This window comes from Pogoniulus pusillus, chromosome 19 (assembly GCF_015220805.1).
Source record: "Pogoniulus pusillus isolate bPogPus1 chromosome 19, bPogPus1.pri, whole genome shotgun sequence".
NCBI classification, from domain to species: Eukaryota; Metazoa; Chordata; class Aves; order Piciformes; family Lybiidae; genus Pogoniulus; species Pogoniulus pusillus.
Window position 1 is genome coordinate 18144449 of NC_087282.1, and position 22030 is coordinate 18166478.

Consider the following 22030-nt stretch of genomic DNA (forward strand, 5'->3'; position numbering starts at 1 on the left):
TTATTGAAAATGTATTCGGTATACTTGGCATGCTCACAGTTCAGCTGTGGGTAGATCCATTCTCTACATAAGGTGTATTTTTCATAAACTGGAACCTAAGTAGTCACCACTATTGTCAGCTTGATGCCAGCATTACTTCATAGGCAGCAAATAAAAGAACTGCAGCTTCACCTTTCACTGGAGTCCAGCACTGAATAATTTACAGAGGAGCTGACTAAAACTGAATGGCCTGCTCTGGCTTTGACACTTCCTCTAGAAATTAAGAGATAACATTTTCCAAGCCAAGCAACACCTCCAACTTTCATCAATTTTCATCTTTCTCATGTTGCAGGAAAGAAAAAATCTAAATTTCAGACTTTCAAGAACTTCTTTGGCAAGAAGAAAAGGAAAGAGCCTCCAGCTCCCAGGGGGGAGAGTAATTTAAAACCTAGCCAGTCCAGCGGCGATGTTAGCATCTCTGTGCTCGACACTACTGCACTTCATTCACCGAAGGAGGTTGGGTAAGCTGGTGGGGAAGGAAAAGAAATAAATAAAGGCAGACCTCTCACAGCAGTCAGATGAAAGCATGACTTGGCCCCTTAGGAGCAACCTCTGTCCAAGTTTGTGCAAAACAAGCCCTAATGCTGATGAAGGAATTCCAGGAATTTCCTCTTTCTTTGCTAGTGCTTGAATAGCCAGCTTGGAGAGGAGGGGAAGGGCAGCCAGGGGCAAGGGTGATCTAACCTCTTCGTCTAAAACTGCACATAGCCCAGACTGGTTTGATTGCATTTAGTATTTGAAATCTGCCCCTGAAGCTCTGATCAGCAGCAACTTTATAAGGGGATGATGATTCAATAGTGCTAGTACAGAGAATATGTGTGAAGTTGAGTTGCTGTCTTTGAGCATCAGTGACATCCTCTGTCATGAGAAAGAAGTGGTTTTGGTGTATAGTGTGAGATTGCTGCTTACATAGACATTTATGTATAGATGACAACTGAAAGCCTCTAGTTCTGTGTCAGCTACCCTTGAAGGGCTGTCACCTTAAGATGTGACCAAAGCAATTCTTTACTCCCTGAATGATGATGTTAGTTCAAAACCTTGTCTTTGTTTCAGTTAGTGTAATACAAGCTATTAGCTTGTGCTGCCAACACTGATAACCTTAGACCATTGAACTACACAATGTTTCAATTGCACACCTCTGACTGAGTCTGGAATGGGATAACTCTCTGAGCATGCTTATGTCTGTTTGCCAGAGGTGTCATGGATTGGTATCTGGCAACCTGAAATTTGGCTGTTTTCCAGTTCCCCACCCTCCTCATACTCTCCTGTGAACTTAGTGAGGCCTATCTTTGAATTACCCTCAACCTTGGGTTGTGGAGCTGCAGACTAACAAAGTGTGTGCCAGCCACATCCTGTGGTTTGCTGTGTTTTGGTGGAGAGGACATTAGATAGACATGGCACTGGCAGAGGGCATGAATAGGTGACTGGAGTGGGATGTACTGAAATCAGCATCGCTACCAAAGGCTTTGCATTATCAAATAAGGTATTTGGTGGAGCTGGACACTGCAGTTCTTCTGATGGCATAGTTTATAGTTGCTGCTTTCTCATGAGTGCTTGCTCCTCCTTGCACCACCTTTCCCCACTCTCTGCTGTGATTATGCAACTGCGTCATGGAAATTATCTGGGAATGAAACAGCAATCTCTTTATTTTGTTTGTTAACATGGTGCAACAGCGTAAGTGACCACACAATCATTCCCCTGGGGTAAGGGGGATCACAGTGACTCAGTTAACCCAGTCCAAAAAGCTGAAGAGCAGCTGAGCTTAGCCCATCAGGCCATGGTAGGAATCTGGCTTGAAATCAGCTGTCTGCTCCAGAGGCAGTGTGGGTGAGAACTCTCTCTTTTGCCCTTACCCAAGTGCATCAAGTCCAATTGCTGTTTGCCTCAATGCTATCTTTGAATGGTTATGAACTGTTTTGCAAGACTGAAGACCAGGAAGTGAGTAAAACCCTTCTGGTTTTTTTCCCCTTAGAGATAGGATTAGATGGGCTTGCCAGAAATTTAGAGGATATGTTTGTGCTACTGGAAAACTTTATCATATTCAAACTCTGCATGGCATAAGTATGCTTTTAAGTCATGTCCATATAAATTGTCTTCCATGCTGAGAAGGAATCTAAAATCACACACCAAAGGCAGGGTGGCTTCGTTCTCTCTAATGCTGAAATAAGGCAAGTGCCTTACTTGTGTGTAGAACTGTCCTATAAACTAATACAGACGTGAACTCCTACAGATGGTGGGAGGAAGCATGAAGCCTGGCCTGTGCTGTGAGAGAAAGAGCTCAAATTGCCCTTGACACAACATCAACATAGACCAAAATTATTTTTCCCTGCTGTGAGACTTGGCATAACTGTATACTGATTGACTGCACCTTTGGGGCAACAGGAGGGTTAGTCAAGCAGACAAAGGAGCTGTTGTCTCTGGAGATGTAAAGAGGGAGATCCAGGGGGAAAAAAGAGCCATTTGTTTGGTTTTTTTTACATGGTGTATTTTCTTTATAAAAGTTTGCAGTATTTCAGGGCTTTCTTCTAAACAAAGATAGAATCTGAGGTTAGGCAAACAGCAGAGACCTCCTCTGTTTGATTTCCTTGCCAGAAGAGTGTTAGACTTAGTGGATTTTCCGTGTCAGAGGTCTGTTCCTAATCATCCCCTGTTACCAGAGTCAAATTTTCAGAGCCAATGTGAGTTGCCTGTGCAGCAGCTGAGCCAAGGAATCCTTGTAATTTGTGGGTTGCAAGGCTGGCAGCCAACAACATTAGTATCCTCTGCTGTTTTCCAGTTAAATGCTTGAATGAAATCCTGGTAGAGGCTGTCTTTATGGTCTTTTTGTCAAAGTAATGTGCCTACCTGTGCTGGTGGAACTGGGTGAATAAAATGTTTGGAGCCTTCTTTGTGCCACCCAAATGCAAAATTTGTCCTGTACCACCTAATAGCCCAACCCCAGTCAATCTCAGTTGATTACAAGTCAGTTAATAGCTGTTATGGGAAGTCACCAGAGCTTTACTGGACTGAACACCTAGCAAGCACCGAAGCAGAGCAGAAGGATCATACCTAGGTACTTTTATTTGGCTGTGGATAGCTATGTAATTGTAGCCATGGGTCTGGTGATGTTCATGATACAGGTGAACAGAACTGATTTCATTTCTGGAACTGAGAGGATTCAAATCAAGGTTGTTAATGGAGTGGAACTGCATGTGCTGTCTGTGTTTGCAAGAAAGGGGAGAAATATACCACAAGCTGACACATATGACACACACCAGGCTGCAAAGGTTGTACCCTAAATGTCTCATGCTAGACACATTCCCACCAAAGAAGGAGAGGGGATTCCTCTCGTTCCCCTCTGTGCTGTAGACATCTCTCAGGATGGCATTCATCCAACTAAACAGCATCTGACCTAATCACCCTGGACTCCCTCTGTAGTTCACATAGACTGGCCTATGTGTTCAGTGCAGATGCTGAGCACATGTGAAGAGAGATGCCTGAATTCCATCAGCATCCTAAAAAGTGTTTCTTCCTTTCCAGTGAATATAAAAGGAGCTAGTGATGGCTACTTTAGCTAACATGCACAAATCTGAAGATAAACAAGATGCATCTCACCCTCACCTCTTTATGATCCTTCTGCCCTGCTGAGGTAGTGTAGGAAGTATTGGAGGGCTGTACCCAGTGCACTGACCATTCTTCCTTCCTTTCTTCCCAGGCCCAAAGGAAGCATGGGAAACAAAGCCTTGTCCCATGACAGTGTCTTCATTTTTGAGTCTACACCAGGAAATGTGACAAGTGACACATTGTCTCAAGGAAACATACCTGGGAGAGTGAAAACTTTGCAGGTGAGAACGTTGTGCTGTCATTCATGGTGCTGCTCTGTATTAACTGTCTCCTGGGAAACTCTGTTACTTGATTCCTCTGCTGTGTGCTTGAAGATTTTGTTGGCTGAAGCGTCCAGAGGCATATTTATTACTTTTGGATCTATTCTACCTCTTGGAAGCTGCATCATAGAGCAGTCCTAGTGCTTTCAGCCTTGCCCAGGCTGTGTGTGAGTGACATGAATCCAGTTTGTGGACTCCTGGAAACCTTCCTTAATGAGCGTGTCCTCTTCCAAAGGGATTTCCATTTTTTACATCATAGCTACTGCTTTGGGGCTAAGGCCAAGGCCATTTATTTATATTGTAGCATGTACACTGCACAGTTTGCTTTATGTATTATATATATGTTATTCTTATTGGCAGTTCTGGCTATGATGTTTTCACTGTACAAGCTAGCACCAGCAGCTGTGTAAGTGTGTGGGGTGACAGATGTGTCAGGGCACTTCTGGTGACAGCTTTATTTATATCATTATTCTTCCGATTTCTGCCAGCAGAGGATGCCATATTCTGCTAGGTCATTTCCTTCTTCAAAGGCACATACTGAACCCTCCTTGACAGCTCCCTTATCAACTGTTGGTTATATTAATTGCATTTAAATAACTGCCCAGCTTGGAGCACTGAGATAAACGTTTAAGGCTTTTACAGAGACTGAAAACAAACCACTGATAAGGCAGCCAAAGGCCATTGAAATTCTTCCTTCGCTCAATGTGAGCTTCATGTTGCAAAACACAATTGCATCACACGATAAGTAACAGGAGATTCACAGGGAGACTTGTTCCTCCATAAGACTGCAAAATAGGCTAAGCTTCCATTCAGGGTATTTTTTATATAAGAACAGGAGTAGCAGGAGAAATCATGTTTATATATGACAATTTTGTTGGGGAAAAAACTCTTTTCATGCTATCTCCAGCTTACTGTGCCCTCTCTTCATCTGTTCATCATCCTGCATGGTAACATAATACTGTCAGCACTGGTTTTGTAGCTGTAGAAGACAGCCTTTTTGTGTGAGCTTGACTCCTGTCAGAATAAAAGACAAGCATTAATAAAAGCAGTTATTTTCTTAGCATTGTAAATCAACTTCTACCAGCAGAAAACAGACTATTCTGAGAGTTCCCTCAGAACACTTTGCTGTCTGCATGTAATAAATTTAACAAGGCAAAGATAGGAAGTTGTGAAAAGAGAGTAAAGGAAAGCTGACTTTCTGTGTTTTCCTTCTCATGAAGTACACAAGTGTGTTGTTCCTCATGCAGTTTGTCATCAGTCCTGCTTTTCCATATCACATTGGTGATACTTCTTGGATTGTTGTGGGTTAAAGAGCGAGAAAGCTTTCTGAGCTGAAGGACTGGTGGATTAAAGAGTGGCATTGTGCTACCCTGTGTGGCTGTTGGATCTATAGGAATTACATTCCAAATGAATCTTGCTGAATAAGAATGGCAGCTGTTTAGATTTGTTTTACAGAGGTATAAACAAATGCATAGCTTGCAGAAGAGAACGAATTAGGCCTAGAATTTCCCAATCTGTTTTAATTAAAAAAAAAAAAAAAAAAGCCAAACAAACCAGGTCTGTATATTTCCCTTGGGAATATTCAGTTGAGAGGTTTTCAGTTGAAGGACAGAGTTTTTGTTCAGACTTGTTTCTATTCCAGCTTTGACAGCCAACAGGCTTAAGCCAAGAATTTTAGTAATGGAGTTTCCTGAGAACTGAACTGTTTTAGGTTGAGGGAACATCTGTCTGCTTGTGAGGCTGCAGACTTTGTTTTATTTTTCCAGGGTCAGGGCCTGCCAGAGCATTCTTTTGTGCAATCTTGGAAAAGAATCCCCATACTCCTTTACAAACAAAGTTGTTCCTGGCTGCTGTTGCCGTTCTTGATGCACACAGGACCATGCTGGGGATAATTAATAAGTAGTTCATTACAGTGGACCAGAAATTGAATTAAATTGTCCTTGTATAATGTGATGGTTTGGGTGTATCTCGCCCCCCCACACTTTAGAAATCACCCAGACTAGTCTCAGTCGGCTCTGGGAATATAAATGAAGTTATTTATTTACAGCAGCACAATATGCAAGCAGATATTTACAGTATATATACAGATATATACAGAAATATACAAGGTAAAAGGTAACACAGAAACACAACTCCCCTCCCAGAAACCTGAGTCCCCAGGAGGAGCTCTCAACCACCCCTGCACCTTCCCCCTGCCCAGTCCTAAAGAAGAACAGAGGTTCAGCCAAGAGGTTAAGAAGCAAAGGTGAGTGGAAGGTGAGGTTAGGGAGATGCAGCTCAGTCAGAAGCCAGCCAGAGAGTGAGACAAAAATGGCAAAAGTGTTATCTAATGTTTTCCTTTCCCCTTCCCAAACTCCTCTGCGAGACTCTGAGGGAAGTAGACATCACCATTGTTTTCCTTTCACAGCCTGTAATCTACTTTTTCTCACCAAAACATTCTACCCTGCTTCAAACTAGCACATATAAACAGTGGGACTCAGCTACTTGTGTTGAAAGGAAGGTTATTATCTTTCAATATTTGGAATGGCTTTGCAAAGTTCCTGTTGGAATTGCTGACCAGCAATACTCAGTGTGACTGTTTGGGACATCCAGATATATGTAGTTATTTAAAGGATACTTAAATCTAGATTTTCTTTTTTTAGTTTTAAATTTAAACTGAGTTAAACTTCTGTAAATTTACAGAATGGTGACATTTCTGTCTTTAATAACTTACTGAAGAAAACTGATTTTGATTTTTTTCTACCAAAGCCAGTTTTGACAAGGAGTCCTTGATGAATGTAACTAAATAACGTTTTGATAATGGCACATTTCTGTAAATGGACTGTTTCTTCAACTATTTCTGTTAACTAAGAGATTCAGTGTGCCTAATGGGAGCACCTGGGGTAAAAGCATCCAAAATGTCCCCTATAAATAATGTAACTGGAAGTCTATATTCTGAATGTATTTTCAACCACAGCTTCAGTTGCAGCAGAACATCAGGCTTGGATCACCTCCTCTTGTTATAACGGGAAAGAAACTGGAAGATGCAGGTGCAGTTTCTGAAGATGATGGTTTACCTAGAAGCCCTCCTGAAATTTCAACTCTTCATGAAGTTCTGACAGATTCACCAAGCAAGGTATAATTGTTATGGCACTTCAGTGGCCACCTGTACAGAAAAGATAAAATCTGCTTGGGCAAGAAGACCTGTTTGCTTGCTTTTGGTAAAATCTGATGGTACAGATCAGTCCAAACTAGAACAAATTACCTAGGTGGATTATGGATTTGTCACTGTGAGCAGTACAAATACCTCTTCTGAGAACAATTTCATATGCTTTTATGTAGACCAGTGCTGGAGAAGGTCTGACCTCTATCATTAGGGAAAGAGAGGAGAAATTCAGTTGATATAACAACTCTCAGTGACTTTGGGCAAGGCAATCTCCCCTGGCAGACCCATATGGCAGAAAGCATAAGAAGTTAATTATTCACAGGTGATTGTTGTATTACTGTCACTCTTAGACTTCCAGTCTGAGAACAAGCTGAGATGTTAGGAGGAAGTTATTCACAGAGAGAGTTATTTGCCATTGGAATGGGCTGCCCAGGGAGGTGGTGGAGTCACCATCCCTGGAGGTGTTCAAGAAAAGACTGAATGGGGCACTTGGTGCCATGGTCTAATTGACTGGACAGGGCTGGGTGCTAGGTTTGACTGGATGTTCTTGGAGGTCTCTTCCAACCTGGTTGATTCTATGATTCTGTGCTTGCACTGCACACATGAATTTGCCATTCTAGCTTCAAAGAGCTGAAGAGAGCGACAGTTTCCTGCATCTGTGAAAGGAAAAGATATTTTGAGTGTTTTAAAGCTAGTGAGGAAAACCAAAATTATGGGAACTGCAAGGGAACCTTAAACAATTTCTGGGTTTGGAATAAAGCAGCTCAAAGCCAGGGCAATTGACAGAAAGTGGCAATCCTATGAGTCTGAGAACAGGTCCTACTGGGAATCAGAGGGATTTTGGGTTATCTTTTCTTAGGACTTGCCTTTTCACAGCAGATGCATGATTTTGCACTTGAGTAAACAAATGAACATTTGTACATTTGAAGATTTTGAAGCAATTAGTCAAAATAAATGTATTGCTTTGTGTGGTCAACCTTCATGGCCTATCTCATCGCAGGATAAATTCCCCTTACTTTATGTTTGATTCCCAGTGAACACATGAAACCTACTCTGAGACAGACTTGCTGACCCTTCCTTTACCTTTCCTCTTGTGTTTTCTCATAATTAGCACTGGAAATCTAGTCCCAGAAAATTCAATGTGATACTTCCCTTGACTTACCCTCTTCCTTATTTTATCCCACAGTCTTCCAACCCTGTTCAGCGTCATAGCTCTTTGAGTTTAGGCGGGACAGACAGTGAAGATGAACAGGTAAATAGCTGCTTTTCCTGCTAATAAACATTCCTGAGGCAGTATGTGTGGTGTCTGTATGGAGCCAGTACAATAATGATTTCTTTTAATAAATCTGTTCTGGGTACAGTGTATCCTAGCAAACACTTCATAAACAGAGTGATGCAAATGATACTGCAAGTGTACCTCTCACTTTGTTCTGGATAAGAACCAAATTAAAAGAGACAGAAATCTATTAGTAAGTTCTTTGTGTGAACAGCATAGTCCAGACACAGTATAAATCTGTAAAGTCATAAAATGGAAAACTTCCATGTCCCAGGGCCCATATACCCAACAGCAGTAATAGCTTAATAATATTTGCCCATCAGCAGTGAATTGAGACCAGTTCCCTGCATCTCTCTTATCATGGGGTATAACTGCAGGACCAACTTGTTCTGATGCCAGGTATTCCACAGAAAAAGGTTTGTGTTAATTTGCACATAGTAAGTGACTATCAGATTCAACAGACTCTGCTGTCAAACCAGCATAGTCTATTCCTAGAAAAGCTTTGAAAATTTTACATATTTTTAGAGAGGAGCTTATGGGACCTTCACCTTGACTGTCTGTGCTGCATGAAGCTGAGTTCCTGTCCATCTCAGGCATAAACTGCAAGGTTTGCTTATGTTGCATTTCTCCAGTGTTAGTATAATGTCTGAAAGACTAGTCAGACCACAGAGAGGCCAAATGCCTCTGGGGTCTTCAAATGCCGGTGACAAAAGCAGCCACCACTCCAACAGAGTGGGTTCTGTTCATGGGAGAGCCCTTGCAATTGTAAAAGCAAAGTAATCTGGAATTTAGCTGAGAAGGGGAATATTTGTGGGCCCATCACAGCTACAGGCTGTTTGGCCCAAGCTTTGCAGTTGTTTGTGCAGAATCCTGATTTGAGAAGCTCGACAGAGAGTACACAATTTTAACCCTCTGTGAAACTGCTAATAGCCCATAAGGGGAGGTATCAGGGTGTCTAGAAGATGAATAGAGCCTTAATCAGCCAGCACAGCATCTTAGGAGTCAATGTCACCTCACTGCTAAGGAAATAGTCCCTTTTACTCTCTCTTTGGCCACCCTTCAAGAAGGGAGAGAAGAACCTTTGGGCAATGCCCAAGGTTGGGCTCTACTTTCCTGTCCGCGGTTGAGATCCAGTACTCTGCTGCTCAGTCATTCCTAAATCTTTTGCTTTAGGGAATGAAAGATACAGCAATGTCTGCCCCTTGTAGCAGCCTAGTAGCCCCACTACTTGAGAGGCCTGAGTAATCTAGGTGACTTGGGTTGTCATTACTTTTAAGGACTTCTTGTAAATATTTTGTCCTTACTTCAATGTACCTTTTATTAACACACGTTTTTTATTTTTACTGAAATGCTTCATATGGTAAACTTGCATACTGGGTTTTTTTTTCCTTACCATGCAAAAAGACATTTTCTGTCCAGTTGTGAAGTCTTTGAGCTCTTTTGGTCTTACAAATAGACAATGGAAAGACAAAGACAGGAGACATTTTTCTCTCTCATGTGTTTTGCAGAGAATTCCCCATTTTAAAGGCTGTTCCAGCCCTCCCCAGCTTACTAGGAACCTGGCTAGCCTCTCTACAGTGCCATGTACCTTTACTCAAGTATTTTTCATAGTCAGCAGTTTGGCTTAGCAGAAACCTTCCCAATATATTTATTTAAAATTAAACCCCCCAAGTTTTTCTAAGATTTTTCCAATAGCTTTTGAAAGTTAAACTGAATAATCTAATCCCTAAGAGAAGAAAAATCTTGAAAGGCACTGAGCCTACACCAGTTATTCGATTTAACCATGTTGTATGTTTAATAAAGGAAAAGGAGGATTTGATTGTACTGCAGATGATAGTTACTTCATTTATTTGTCCTCTGCTGCTTCACTGGGTTTTCCAAGAGCTTCATGCTGCTTTCACCTCTGTGTCATGTACCACCCAGGTACCTCCCATCACTCTGCCTTCTACATTTATAGGTACTTGCTTTCTGACTAAAGTTAAAAGTGAGGCTATTGCTCAGGCAAGCAGCAAGTGACTTTACCAGCATATGTTTTACGATGCTGTGTTATATACCTTAAGCTAAAACAAAACTAAAATCTGAATGCCAAGCACAGTGAAATGGCTGTGTTTAACCTGGCTTTATGGCCAAAGCCAGACCAGCAGTTGCATTATACTGAATGAAACTTGTTTGGCATATCTGAAATGTTGTAAATACTCCAGAAAGTCTGGTCTGTGTTTCAAGGCAATAACAAACACAGTCAAGCTGCATGTTCGAGCGTTTCTTTGCAAACACTTCTGTAAACCCTTTATTTTGATAGCGTAATCTAAGGTTACTGCTGTTCAGTTCCCTTCACCAGTGTTGCTGCAAGGGTGAGATCCACATCACTGTCTGGGGTACTTGTTGGAGAAGCATTTGGTTTTCCTGGGAGAGTGGATATTAAAAGAGAAAAAGTACAGTGGTAGCTTTCTTAGAAGCAGAGGTAATGAGGAGCAAGTGTCCATGCTGCTTCTGTGGCTTTTTAATAACGTTCCTGCAATGGATCACGTTATTGGGATAAAAAGGCAGCTAAAAGAGCTGCACCAGTGCCTCCTGCTGGTGCATACGCATATTGCATATGGTTTTTCAGGTGGGAACTGGGAAGAAGACAAAGTGAGGCTCTATGGAGAGACGACGTTAGGTGTGCCTTTAAAGTAAGAATTCATGTCCAAAAATACAGCCATTCCAGGTTCCTGAAATGGAATGAGCTAGAAAAGGAGTTGTTTTGGAGACAACTACCTGAAGGGACATTGTAGCCAGGTGGGGGGTGGCCTCTTGTGCCAGGCAACCACCAATAGAACAAGGGGGACAGTCTCAAGTTGTGCCAGGGTAGGTATAGGCTGGATGTTAGAAGGAAGTTCTTCACAGAGAGAGTGATTTCCCATTGGAATGGGCTGCCCAGGGAGGTGGTGGAGGCACTATCCCTGGAGGTGTTCAAGAAAAGACTGGATGAGGCACTTAGTGCCATGGTCTGGTTGACTGGCTCGGGCTGGGTGCTAGGTTGGACTGGCTGATCTTGGAGGTTTCTTCCAACCTGGTTGATTCTGTGATTCTATGTGGGGAAGCCAAGCAAAACATATAGTGGCATGTTTGTGTTTTACAGATACCTTCTGGAGCTTCCTCCAGGCCCATCAGTCCTTCATCCTCTGCCACTGTGGGGGCCCACAACTCACGAGGCAGCAGCTTCCTACCCGTTGACTTCACCATCCCTGCCAGTCCCCTTGGCTGCTTGGACACCTCCGCAGCCAGGCACAGGATCGCTATAAACCCCCGGAGACAGAAAGGTTTCACCAACAAGAATCAGCAAATCCCTCAGGCAAGTGTTTTCTGGGAAGGAGTCACTGCACAGAAGGAAATGGATGTGATTTTTTAATTGTCATTTAAAATATTGGGGTTTTTTCTTTGCCTATCCATATCCCTTTGCATTTTTTGTTCTTCCATTGGAAGAAGGGAAACAACCTATTACACACCAACCAACTAACCAAAACAGACTCAGAAATCTTCAATCATAGCAGCTGAACAAAAGTAGAACTTTGGGTTTTATTTAGCCAAAAATGTTGCGGATTACACTTAATTTTTAAAATCATTCCTGTTTGAAAAGTTAGTTTTCAGTTTTAAAGCAGCCCAAGTCCACTTCTACAAGCAATTTCAGATTGGCTTTAACTTCTTTGTATGTCAGATGGAAGACTGAAGGTCTTTGGGAAGGAATATGGCTCTGTGTGTGGAAAAATTAGGATGAGATGCTTCTCATCCTGTCTCCTAGGAGACACATAGTGAAGATTGAATTCACCAGAGCTGGTGTGTCACAGAAATACAGGATAATGCTTGTCTACTGTGTGTTCTCCTCTCCATCGGAGGATTAGACATGAAAATCTGCCGTGGAGTTAGAATTGCCCTGCCCTGAGAAAGGGGATGCCAGGGGTGAGAAATTCTGGATGAGTGCAATATAGAGTGAGGTTTTCATGGGAACTTGAGATTTACAGAATCTTTACTGGATTTTCTTGGTGCTGCAGCTGGTAAAACTACAGTGCTGAAGGAGAAAAGCTAATTGAGATACCAGAAGTGATGATAATATCTCTGATTTAGGCTGTTCTCTGCTACCGTGCAGCTTTGGTGATGTCTTAAAAACATCCTTCTTCACTCAAAATTTGTGAATCACAGGCTCTTTCAGATTCAAGAGAAGTCAATGGGCTGACTTGGACTTTTTCAACCTGAATGATTTGTAGGTTCATAACTGGAAGATTACCCACAGGGTTGATAAATTCCAGGATGTGGATTTTGTATCTATGTTTAGAATATTCATAAAGATGCATGTGTATAAAATACAGTGTTTGTGCATTATTCTTTATCAAAAGATCTTACTGCACCTTGTTAGGTGGAACAGCTGGAAAATGAAACATGTCTTCCTGCAACTCCAGAAAATAAAGGCAAATCAACAGAACTACTTGACAGCAGCCAGCAGAAAAGTGATGGGGAAGGTAAGACCCTATTGCTGTCTACAACTACCTGAGGGGAGGTTGTGGCCAGGAGGAGGTTGCTTTCTTCTCTCAGGTGGCCAGCACCAGAACAAGAGGACACAGCCTCAAGCTACGCCAGGGGAAATTTAGGCTGGAGGTGAGGAGAAAGTTCTTCCCTGAGAGAGTCATTGGACACTGGAATGGGCTGCCCGGGGAGGTGGTGGAGTCGCCGTCCCTGGAGCTGTTGAAGGCAGGATTGGACGTGGCACTTGGTGCCATGGTCTAGCCTTGAGCTCTGTGGTAAAGGGTTGGACTCGATAATCTATGAGGTCTCTTCCAACCTTGGTGATACTGTGATACTGTGATTCTGTAATGTAGACTTATGTATTGCTACTTTGGGTGCTTGAACTCTTCTACATAAAGCCCACAGGATCTATGCTACACCATTGGCTACATCTCATTGACTGGGCATCTGAGTTCCTTGAACCTCAGAAAATCTTATCCTCAGCATTGTATCTGCTGTGTGTGTGACTTTATTTGGCTTGTGTTTACTGGGTCTTCGTTTGCCACCTTCCCATCTTATAATTTGAATAATAGCTAATTGGCAGTGCTAACATAATTGAAATAGTAAATAGAAATTAAATTTCTCCAAAGCAAAATTAAAGACTTTTCTCCTTAACACTACATTAGAAATGCACTAGCTGGTGGTAGTGCTATGGTGTAGTGATTATGTTGTCACCTTCTTGTCAGGACAGGCTCAGGATGTGATGCTGTCACGTATCAGTCCTACTGGAGCTGCAGGAGGAAGATGCTGAGATATTCTGCTTAAATACAGAAAATCCTCCAGATAGTTCTAGAGAGCCTCTTTAGGCATAAAGCAATGTCTGTGGATCTCTGGATAGTAGTCTTACAACTCAAAACCAACTAAACAGCAACTAAAGAAAAATTAAAGACCTAAACAGCACAGAAAAGAAATAATCAGCAGCTGATTTGGTACACCTTAGGCAGACAATTTGCAGTCATTCCTGAGATTAGATATGATCAGACTAAAAGCTTTATTAGTCTTCCCATTTGGGCAGCCCCTTTCTAAATATGCTTTTAAGAGCCTTTGTCACACAAGGGTGTCCAGACATGGGGAACTCACACTAAATGACTGTACTATCAGGAATAAATTACTGATGTGAATGGTGCCTGAATAGTAACCTCCTCTAAGTGTACACTCTTTTCCTGATACAGGATTATCAGCCCAGGTGGGATATTGTGCAAAAGGAGGCAGTTCTAAGGAGACATCAAGTGTAAAAGATCCCACTGGTGGTGGCTGTGACTCTCATGATTCTGCATTTGTGGCAGAAGACTCTCATGCTTTGCTGCAAGAGAATGTGAGTCTTCCAGACATGGACCATCACTTTAAAGCAGCTGCACGCCTTCTGAGGCCTGAGCCTTCTCCACTGAACCTGGAGGAACACCACAGTGCAAAAGTGTCATACTGTTCAGATAGGTTTGCTGAGGATTTGCAATTACATCAGCAAAATACCAATACTGAAGTATCTCCACTTCCCAAATTGCAGCAAATTGAAGAAGCTGCTGTGTTTCCAGACATACTCACAGCTGACTTGTTTCACAATGGTGTGGAAACAGAGGGTATGGATAGATTGGCAGATGTTGCAGAAAGGTCCTCAGTAAATGCTGCGGTCCTCAACATCAAAGACCAGGAAAAGGAGAATCCACTGTTTATTGACAAAGTAGAAACCTGCTTAGGTACTATTGAGAGTCATTCTAGCCATGCTAGATCAGATACTCCACCAAGAACTTCTCAGGTTATGGTAACTGATTCAGAGTCTTCTTCTGACATCAAGACAGTGACTGTTTTGAAGCCTGAAAAAGGTTCACTAACGAAAAATGACAAAGAAACTTGTGAAATAATGAGACTTCAGTCATCCAAAGGCAATGCAGGAAAAAAAACAGAGACTGATACCTCTGTCTCAGGAACAGATTGCATGCTACCTTCCAGTAATCTGGAAGTATGTTTTAAAGCAGAAACTGTTTCTGCATCAAAAGGTAACCAAAGCAACCCACAGGCCAACACATCATGTGTTTCTGACAAACTTTCCATTGGATGTCTTGCCTCTTCAAGTTTGACTGGCTTGAAGAGTAATATCTCTTCTGATGAGGACAGTAAGGATTATCTGATAAGCAAGGCTGCTTCTCACAGGAAAACTGTGGAAGACAGTCACTCTGCAGATGAAAATGTAAAAAGCCCACTGAAGACTGCTTCTGCCAAACCAGTCAGATTTACCATTGCACCAGCATGGCAAAGGTCTCTCTCAGGGGGTTCAAATTCAAAGGAAGATTCCTATAGTAGAAGTTCCCCAACATCCCCTATAAGACCAGAGTTGTTTGAAGGAATGACAAAAGAACACACACATTTTGATGCAGTCATCCAAGAATCAGCAAAGACCAATTCAGACAGACTTGATCAAGATTGTAAGGGCAGTGATTTACGTTTGAGTTCTTTTATGGAGTGGGCTGACAATGAAGCACAAAATGTTGAAAACCCTTTTGGAGTCAGACTAAGGAGAACATCTTCTTTACTAAAATACCAGACTGAAAGTCGTGCTGAGTCTCCAAAGCTGATCCCCTCAGCTATTCCCACTACTACTTCTACTTCAGTCAAGGAAGATCAGAAATTGGTGGGCACTGGGAAGCCATCTCCAGGCCTTCCTGTCAGCACAAGATCATTTGGTAAAAAACCAGATCTCCTAGAAGATCAAAAATCTCCCAAAACAAGATCAAAAGAAGTGACAAAGAAGCAAAGTTGTCATAAACCTTCAGGTATTTATGCTCTATTTTTATCCAAACATTGTGGAAAACAGTGATTGTGTAAGAACCTTGGCAGAGTGGCAAACAAAATCAAAACTCCTCTTGATGAGGACCGAATTCAGCCTTGTGTTTGTCAGTGCCATAATTTAATTGGCTTGATGATTTGGCAAATCAAGAGAATTCTTGGCTTATCTTAACGAGGGGTGTGTTCCAGCAAGAATAACGGAGAACAACAACAGAGTGATAGCTTAAGGGCTCTGAAACATTTCTGGTATGACCTACTTGTGCATATATTTGGAGTTTTGACACAGCTTTTTGAAGCTTGCTGCTGTCTTGTAGCTGATTTTCCATACTGCAGCAGTTCAAAACTTTAATTAGGAGTTGCATTAGGTGTGATTATTTCTTTTTCTGCAATTACTTCATTTAAAATATCTTAAGAAATGAAATTGCAGCCTGTGTTTTACTGCCTACATGAAAAAAATGATAGTTATCACACTCATTTAATCTACAGTAGAAGGATGTTGTTTCAAAGACAAAATCCGGTTCACAGTGATCTCAGTGGGAGTTCTGCCATTGACTTAAACGGAAGCAGAGTCAGGTCAAAAACTCCAGAATAAACAGAAAAGCAGTTATTGCTGAGGACAAAATCATCAGGGAAGGTAATTTTATCTCACGGTGTTCAAAGAGTATTACAGATGCTGAAGGATTTAAAACATGAAATGCTGGTTTTACACTCACTTGACCTAAATCCCTTCTCTACTTCAAAAATGCTTCTTTTGTAGAAAAAGTCACCCCTCTGCATTTGGAAACTGCTTCCTCTGAACCATCTTGGGTCTCCATGGCAAAACTCAAACAGAAAGGTTTCCAGGACCACCCTCTTGCCAAAGAACATAAAGCTGAAGATAAAACTTTAACCAACGTGTGTCAAGAGGAGGTAGAGTACCAAAGTAATGTTGCATGGCTGTGAATCCTGCACCAGATTACCTGGGTACTTCTGCAAACTGTTCAGTATCCCATGGGATTCATGTTGTGAGTGCTACCTGAAGAGATTTTTAAGGACTGGCCTCTAAAATGTGTTGAGGCAGATAAGTGATGCGTGAGAGCAAATACATGACTACAGTGTCACAGTGGTTTGTTTCAGAGCTGGACCATCCTTTATGTTCTGCAGCCCTACTTGAACCTGAGCCTTTTCAAGGCTTGCCAGTTGCCCTGAGTGTATTGATGTAAGCAAATGCTGCTTTGAGTTGCACTAGCTTCCTCAGTGTTAGTGGCCTACAGACCACATTCACTTCTCTGCTCTGGAGGCTGTGTATGGAGAATTTGGCTTTTCCACTGAGTCTTCCACAACTTTTTTGTGCATCTTTCACAAGCCCTTCAATTCCTTATCTGTAAGAGAGAGGGGATTACTTGCCTGCAAGTGAAGTAACCATGTATTTTACTAGCTGTCTTCCCTCTTGCCTTCTCCCTCTGTGTTGTGCTGGGGCCGGTCTGGATTGGACATAAGTTAAGTTAAAAATGTCTTTACTGAGAGAGTAGTTAGGCATTGGAACAGGCTGACCAGGAAGGTGGCATGGTCGCCATCTCTGGAGATGTTCAAGAAGTGTGTAGATGTAGTTTAGTGGTCATGGTATCTGGGTTATGTTTGGACTTGATTATCTTAAAGGTATTTTCCAACCTTGATGATTCTACAGGATGTCCCCAAGATGTTTCCAGAATGAGCTTTATGAGTGCCAGTGGCTAACAGATTTCATAGTTGCACTCTTTTCTTCTCTCCTCCTTCTGTAGCAAAAGATCTGTGCTAGAGAGAGCACGCTGAAGAAGAATACACCTTCCACCTTGAGATCTCAGGACAAGAAAATAGAGATGAGAAACAATGTGTCTGCTTCATCAGGTATTCTCTTTCTTTACCTCTTTTCATAGCAGCTATGGTTTACACCAGTAAGTTGTGTGGGTGGCAAGTGGTGGGAAGAGGTAGCTACCTTTCTGATAAACAGCACACTTTCATATAAGGTCTGTTCAGACTGAAGTATTGACTTGCTCACTTGGTAGAGAGAGCAAATGAGGAACTCTGCTCTCAGTTCATGGAATGGCATATAAACAGTATGGTGATTTATTACTGGCAAAGGTCAATACTAAAGAACAGTGTTTGAATTTGGAGAGTTTCCAGAAAAGAACAGCCAAAAAGGTCAGGTCTTCTAGACCTCCAGTCAGCCAGGAAATACTGGTGGGAGTGGAGTTATTTAGTCTAGACAAGACAACTGAGTGTGCTGCAGAGGACCAGACTAGTGTTTATGCCTTGTATGAGCTTAAAGTGCACCAGAGGAAGCTTAACTTAAACTTACCTAACAGTGAGTGGTGAAGTGTGGAGTACCATAGGCTGCTTACAGAGTGTGTGCAGTTTATATTGCTGGATATGTTTAATAGATAAACATGTATCAAGAGTAATTTGGACAGAGTCAGTTCCACCCTCAGGTTAGCACAGAGGCTCAATGGCCCCTCTCCTGCCCTGTTAGCTGTGATTCTCTATAAGAAAGATGCATGGGAGGAGTGTGAGTCAGACATCATGACTCACATACCTCTTCCAGCACTACTGCTGGGCTGCAGTTTATCCTTCCCTGATTACTCAGTGTGATGCCAAACCTCAGAGACATGCTCCAGCTAGATACAGATAAAGCAGCCCTGCAGCTGTAAAAGTATATTGTGCTTGCTGAAAGCTATTGATTTCAGATACAGCTTAAGAGGACAAGAAATACCCCACTGTGTCAGAGCTGTGGCTTTTCCATTCTGTCTAGGGGGAGTGCAGGCACTTGACCAGCATCCAGTCATTGTACTGGAGACATTAGGGGGTACCTTTGTGCCTGCTCCCCATAGAAATTGCTTATAGAGCTTTTACCCAGTTTTGAATCTACAGGTCCTACAAAATAAACTTTCTCCCTTACTACAGGCAGCTGGACAGCTGAGGATATGCATTAACACAGAGGCTGTGATGTCAGGTGCCAGCCTAACTCTGTGTAGTTAAAATATAATAGCTTTTTTAAAAGATTCTGTTGCAGACCTGCTTCATCTTAAGGTTTTAAGTGCAAACTGAGAGATGAAACACAAACAGGCCAAGACTTTTGCTCAGATTAGAAGATCTTCCTTTGAGAGACCGACACAAACAGATTACATTTCTAGTGTTGACTCATCTAACCTTCAGAAGCCCACAAAGTACACTACTTCTCATCTGCTAGAACATACACAACTTGTGGTCCTTGTAGCAGAATTATGTTTTTCTTCATCTCCCCTTCCCAAGGACTGACCTGGTTTCCTGCCATCCAGTGACTGTTTCCTCCCCTGCAGGGACAGCAGTTATAGGTATATGCTACTGTTCCACCTTTTGAATATCATAAATTGCTCTGACCAGTGCTGATGTGTAAGGAAAACACTGTTCCTTTGCTACTCAGAAACCCATGCCCTGTCGTTTAGGAAATGTTCAGTACTGTTAGCTCGTGAGTAGGAAATTGAGATTCCCAGATGTAAACTCTCCACTGATTTGGTTCCCATTAGCTCAGCCAGCAGTTTGTTTAGATGAAGGTGCTGGTGGTGAAAAGGATGACGATTTAATATCAAGAGGAGTTACTAATTTGGTTTGTGCTTTTTGGCTTATGTTAGCTGTTAGCAGTTTTCTTGATGGATGATTGAGGTTTTGTGCGCAATGCATACATCCTGCACACAGCAGCCTGAGCCAGGACAGCTCAAGGTCAGATAAGGTTGGAGAGGATTCCAAGAAATCAGATCTCTTTACTGAGTGTGGATGTTTTGTTACTGCTCTGTGGAGGTTCGTGTCATAACCAAAGGAAGGCTACTTAAATAGCCTCTTCTCTCTCTTTCTTCACCCTAACTATGGTGAGGTTTATCCCAAAGCCTGCGTTCCCTCAAGTAGGAGTGAGCCACTGTTTGGAGTTTTGCTTTACTTTGTGCTGTTGAGAGTGCACAATGGACATTCGAGTCCCTTTTGCTTATTACAAAGAAGGAAGTGTCCTAACATGGGAAAATTAATTTCCAAAATCAAAATGTCAGTAACACTTACACTTTTCCATCACCTCAGACACCTCTGTATCTAGAGCTTCAGTCTCTTTTTAATGGATAGCAGACTTCCTGCAGTACCTGTAAGTATAGCTTGCCTGCTGTAAGAACCACCAAAAACCAGAGGCTACCTGAGTGGAAATACAGAACTTCTTTAGCATTCCTCTGGAGTGGGATTGATGGAGCTGATGAATGTTTTCCATCGATTTCAGTGCAAGCAAGATCAAGCTTCTTGTACTTAACATTGCTTAAGTCCCCATGTGGCCTCTGTTCTTGTGCTGGAGCACAGCACCTGCCTGCCACACAGCACACACAGTCTAATCAAGTATGAGGAGAAGTTTGATTTTTCTCAGTTTGACTCACACACATAATGAGGAGCTGCCTGCGTTGAAATGGGTGCAGAGACAATGATGCCAAAAGACTTGCGAACCATGTCTTGAGAAATAAGGGCTGCGTCCCTTCACAGCTGCGTTCTGTGAAGACCTTTTCCTGGCTATCTCTCTGAAGATACTCATCTTGAAAGTTTTCAAACAAGATGGATGGAGGCAGCCTTTCCTAAACAGTAACTCAAATTGATACAAGGAGTGTTATCTGTATTCCTCCATCCTTTGTGAGGACGACAGGCTTGTGTTAGGCTGTATGAAGAGGGACACCTAACCCTACCAGAATCTCGCCTTCTTGGATTACAAGTCTAAGACCATAAAGCACTGGTTTGACCCCTACCTAGTATTTAACAATATCACTTGGAGCAATATTTGTGCCAGCAGTGAAGACTAAAAAAAATCTCATAAGATTTTTTCAGTGCTGAAAAGCAGAGACCAGTTACTTGTCAGCCCACAGCAAGCCTGAGTTGATCCTGCAGATATTTTGCTTCCATTTTCCTTCATACTCAGGAGTCATATTCCTAGATTTTCCTGTACTCACAGAGCAGAATAGGCCCATGGAAATCCTTGCTGTGCACTGTCATGGAAATTAAGAGTTTAGAAAGATTAAGAAATGAGCTAGCCAAGAATATGAATTATCAAAATACCCACGGCTGTAGTCTCCATGTTCTTGAAGAATTTTGAAGAGCTCCTGCATTTATCAGGGCTTAGACACTCGAGAATGATTCTTTTATGGGCACATTACTCACTAACATCTTAGTGTCAGTTTTTCCACTGCAGTAGCTAGTCCTCACCATTGTTGTAGCTGGACCAGGCAGTGCTAGCCATATCCAGTTTAACAGTTCCTCTGACTTATTTTGGAGTCAGAAACATTCTGTGCTGTAAAACAATTGCTTTAGAGAGAAGGAAATACTTTTGGCAGAAACCAAGTTTTTAACTTTCCAGCCTTCTGATATGTGATGGATATCTTCTTGTTGGCAGGTAAAGTTGGATCTGTTGCTCAGGAAGCATCTGTGATTCCTGCTGTTGAAAAGGAAGCAAGATACTCCTCTAACCTGCCAATGACACCATGCAGCTCTGCTGAACCACCCTGGCTATCCCTGGCCAAGAAGAAAGCCAAAGCATGGAGTGAAATGCCCCAGATTGTACAATAGCAAATGACACGAGCATCCTTCTTTTTACTGCCAATAGCTGCGTTAACTCCATTTAATCCCTTCTTTACTGTGACCATCTTTTTGAGACTTAAGAGCCTTAAAACTTTTGATCAGACTATTGTGTGTAAATGCGCAATGAAGAAATGCATTTCCTACTACTAAATCCTAGGAAAACTTGATCAGTTTGTTACATCCTTATACATCTGACAGGGATGATTTAAGAAGACATGCCTCAGGCTTTTAAAACATTTCCCTTACAAAATATGTTTTTAAAGTTTCTGCAGACTGTACAGTATTTTTGAGCAATGTGGCTTTGACTAGGAAATTAATGTATGCTATAAAATAATGCTGGGCACTGACACATCATGACTCATGGGCATTGATGTCATCGCACTTCTCTCTCTAATGCTCTGAGACGGGCAGCCTGGCTTTGCTTCTGATTGCTAATGGGTCTGTTTTGTGATAGCTGTAAGATCCAAACAGCTTTGTGAGTGGCAATAATTCTGGATTTTTGAGTGCTTTGAAGTCACAGCGCTCTGGGTCTTGTGCTTTGATTATTGATGCCTGCTGGAATGGCCCAAGGCCACACACCTCTTCTCTCCCATGCACTGGAAGACCACCACACTCTAGCATATACTCTGCTTTTGGTTATGCCTTTGGAAGTCTGAGATAATTTAGGCATTCTACCAGAAAGAGAGAAAGAAGGAAGGAAGGAAGAAAGAAAGAAAGAAAAGAAAAGAAAAGAAAGAAAGAAAAGAAAGAAAGACAAGAAAGGAAGGAAGGAAGGAAGGAAGGAAGGAAGGAAGGAAG

At 42.1% G+C, this 22030-nt stretch overlaps 1 protein-coding gene across 1 annotated transcript in view; it reads left to right on the forward strand.

Moving 5' to 3' along the window:
• KIAA1210 (KIAA1210 ortholog) overlaps nt 1-21581 on the forward strand; it is a 42349-nt gene extending 20768 nt beyond the window's left edge. Inside the window, exons 3-12 of the mRNA XM_064158925.1 lie at nt 332-500; nt 3734-3863; nt 6859-7017; nt 8234-8299; nt 11445-11657; nt 12717-12819; nt 14035-15630; nt 16401-16552; nt 17404-17509; nt 21048-21581. Of these exons, the coding sequence (XP_064014995.1) occupies nt 332-500; nt 3734-3863; nt 6859-7017; nt 8234-8299; nt 11445-11657; nt 12717-12819; nt 14035-15630; nt 16401-16552; nt 17404-17509; nt 21048-21220 (2867 nt within the window). The 3' untranslated portion in view covers nt 21221-21581. The remainder of the gene's footprint in view (nt 1-331; nt 501-3733; nt 3864-6858; nt 7018-8233; nt 8300-11444; nt 11658-12716; nt 12820-14034; nt 15631-16400; nt 16553-17403; nt 17510-21047) is intronic.
• The last annotated feature ends 449 nt before the right edge of the window (nt 21582-22030 follow it).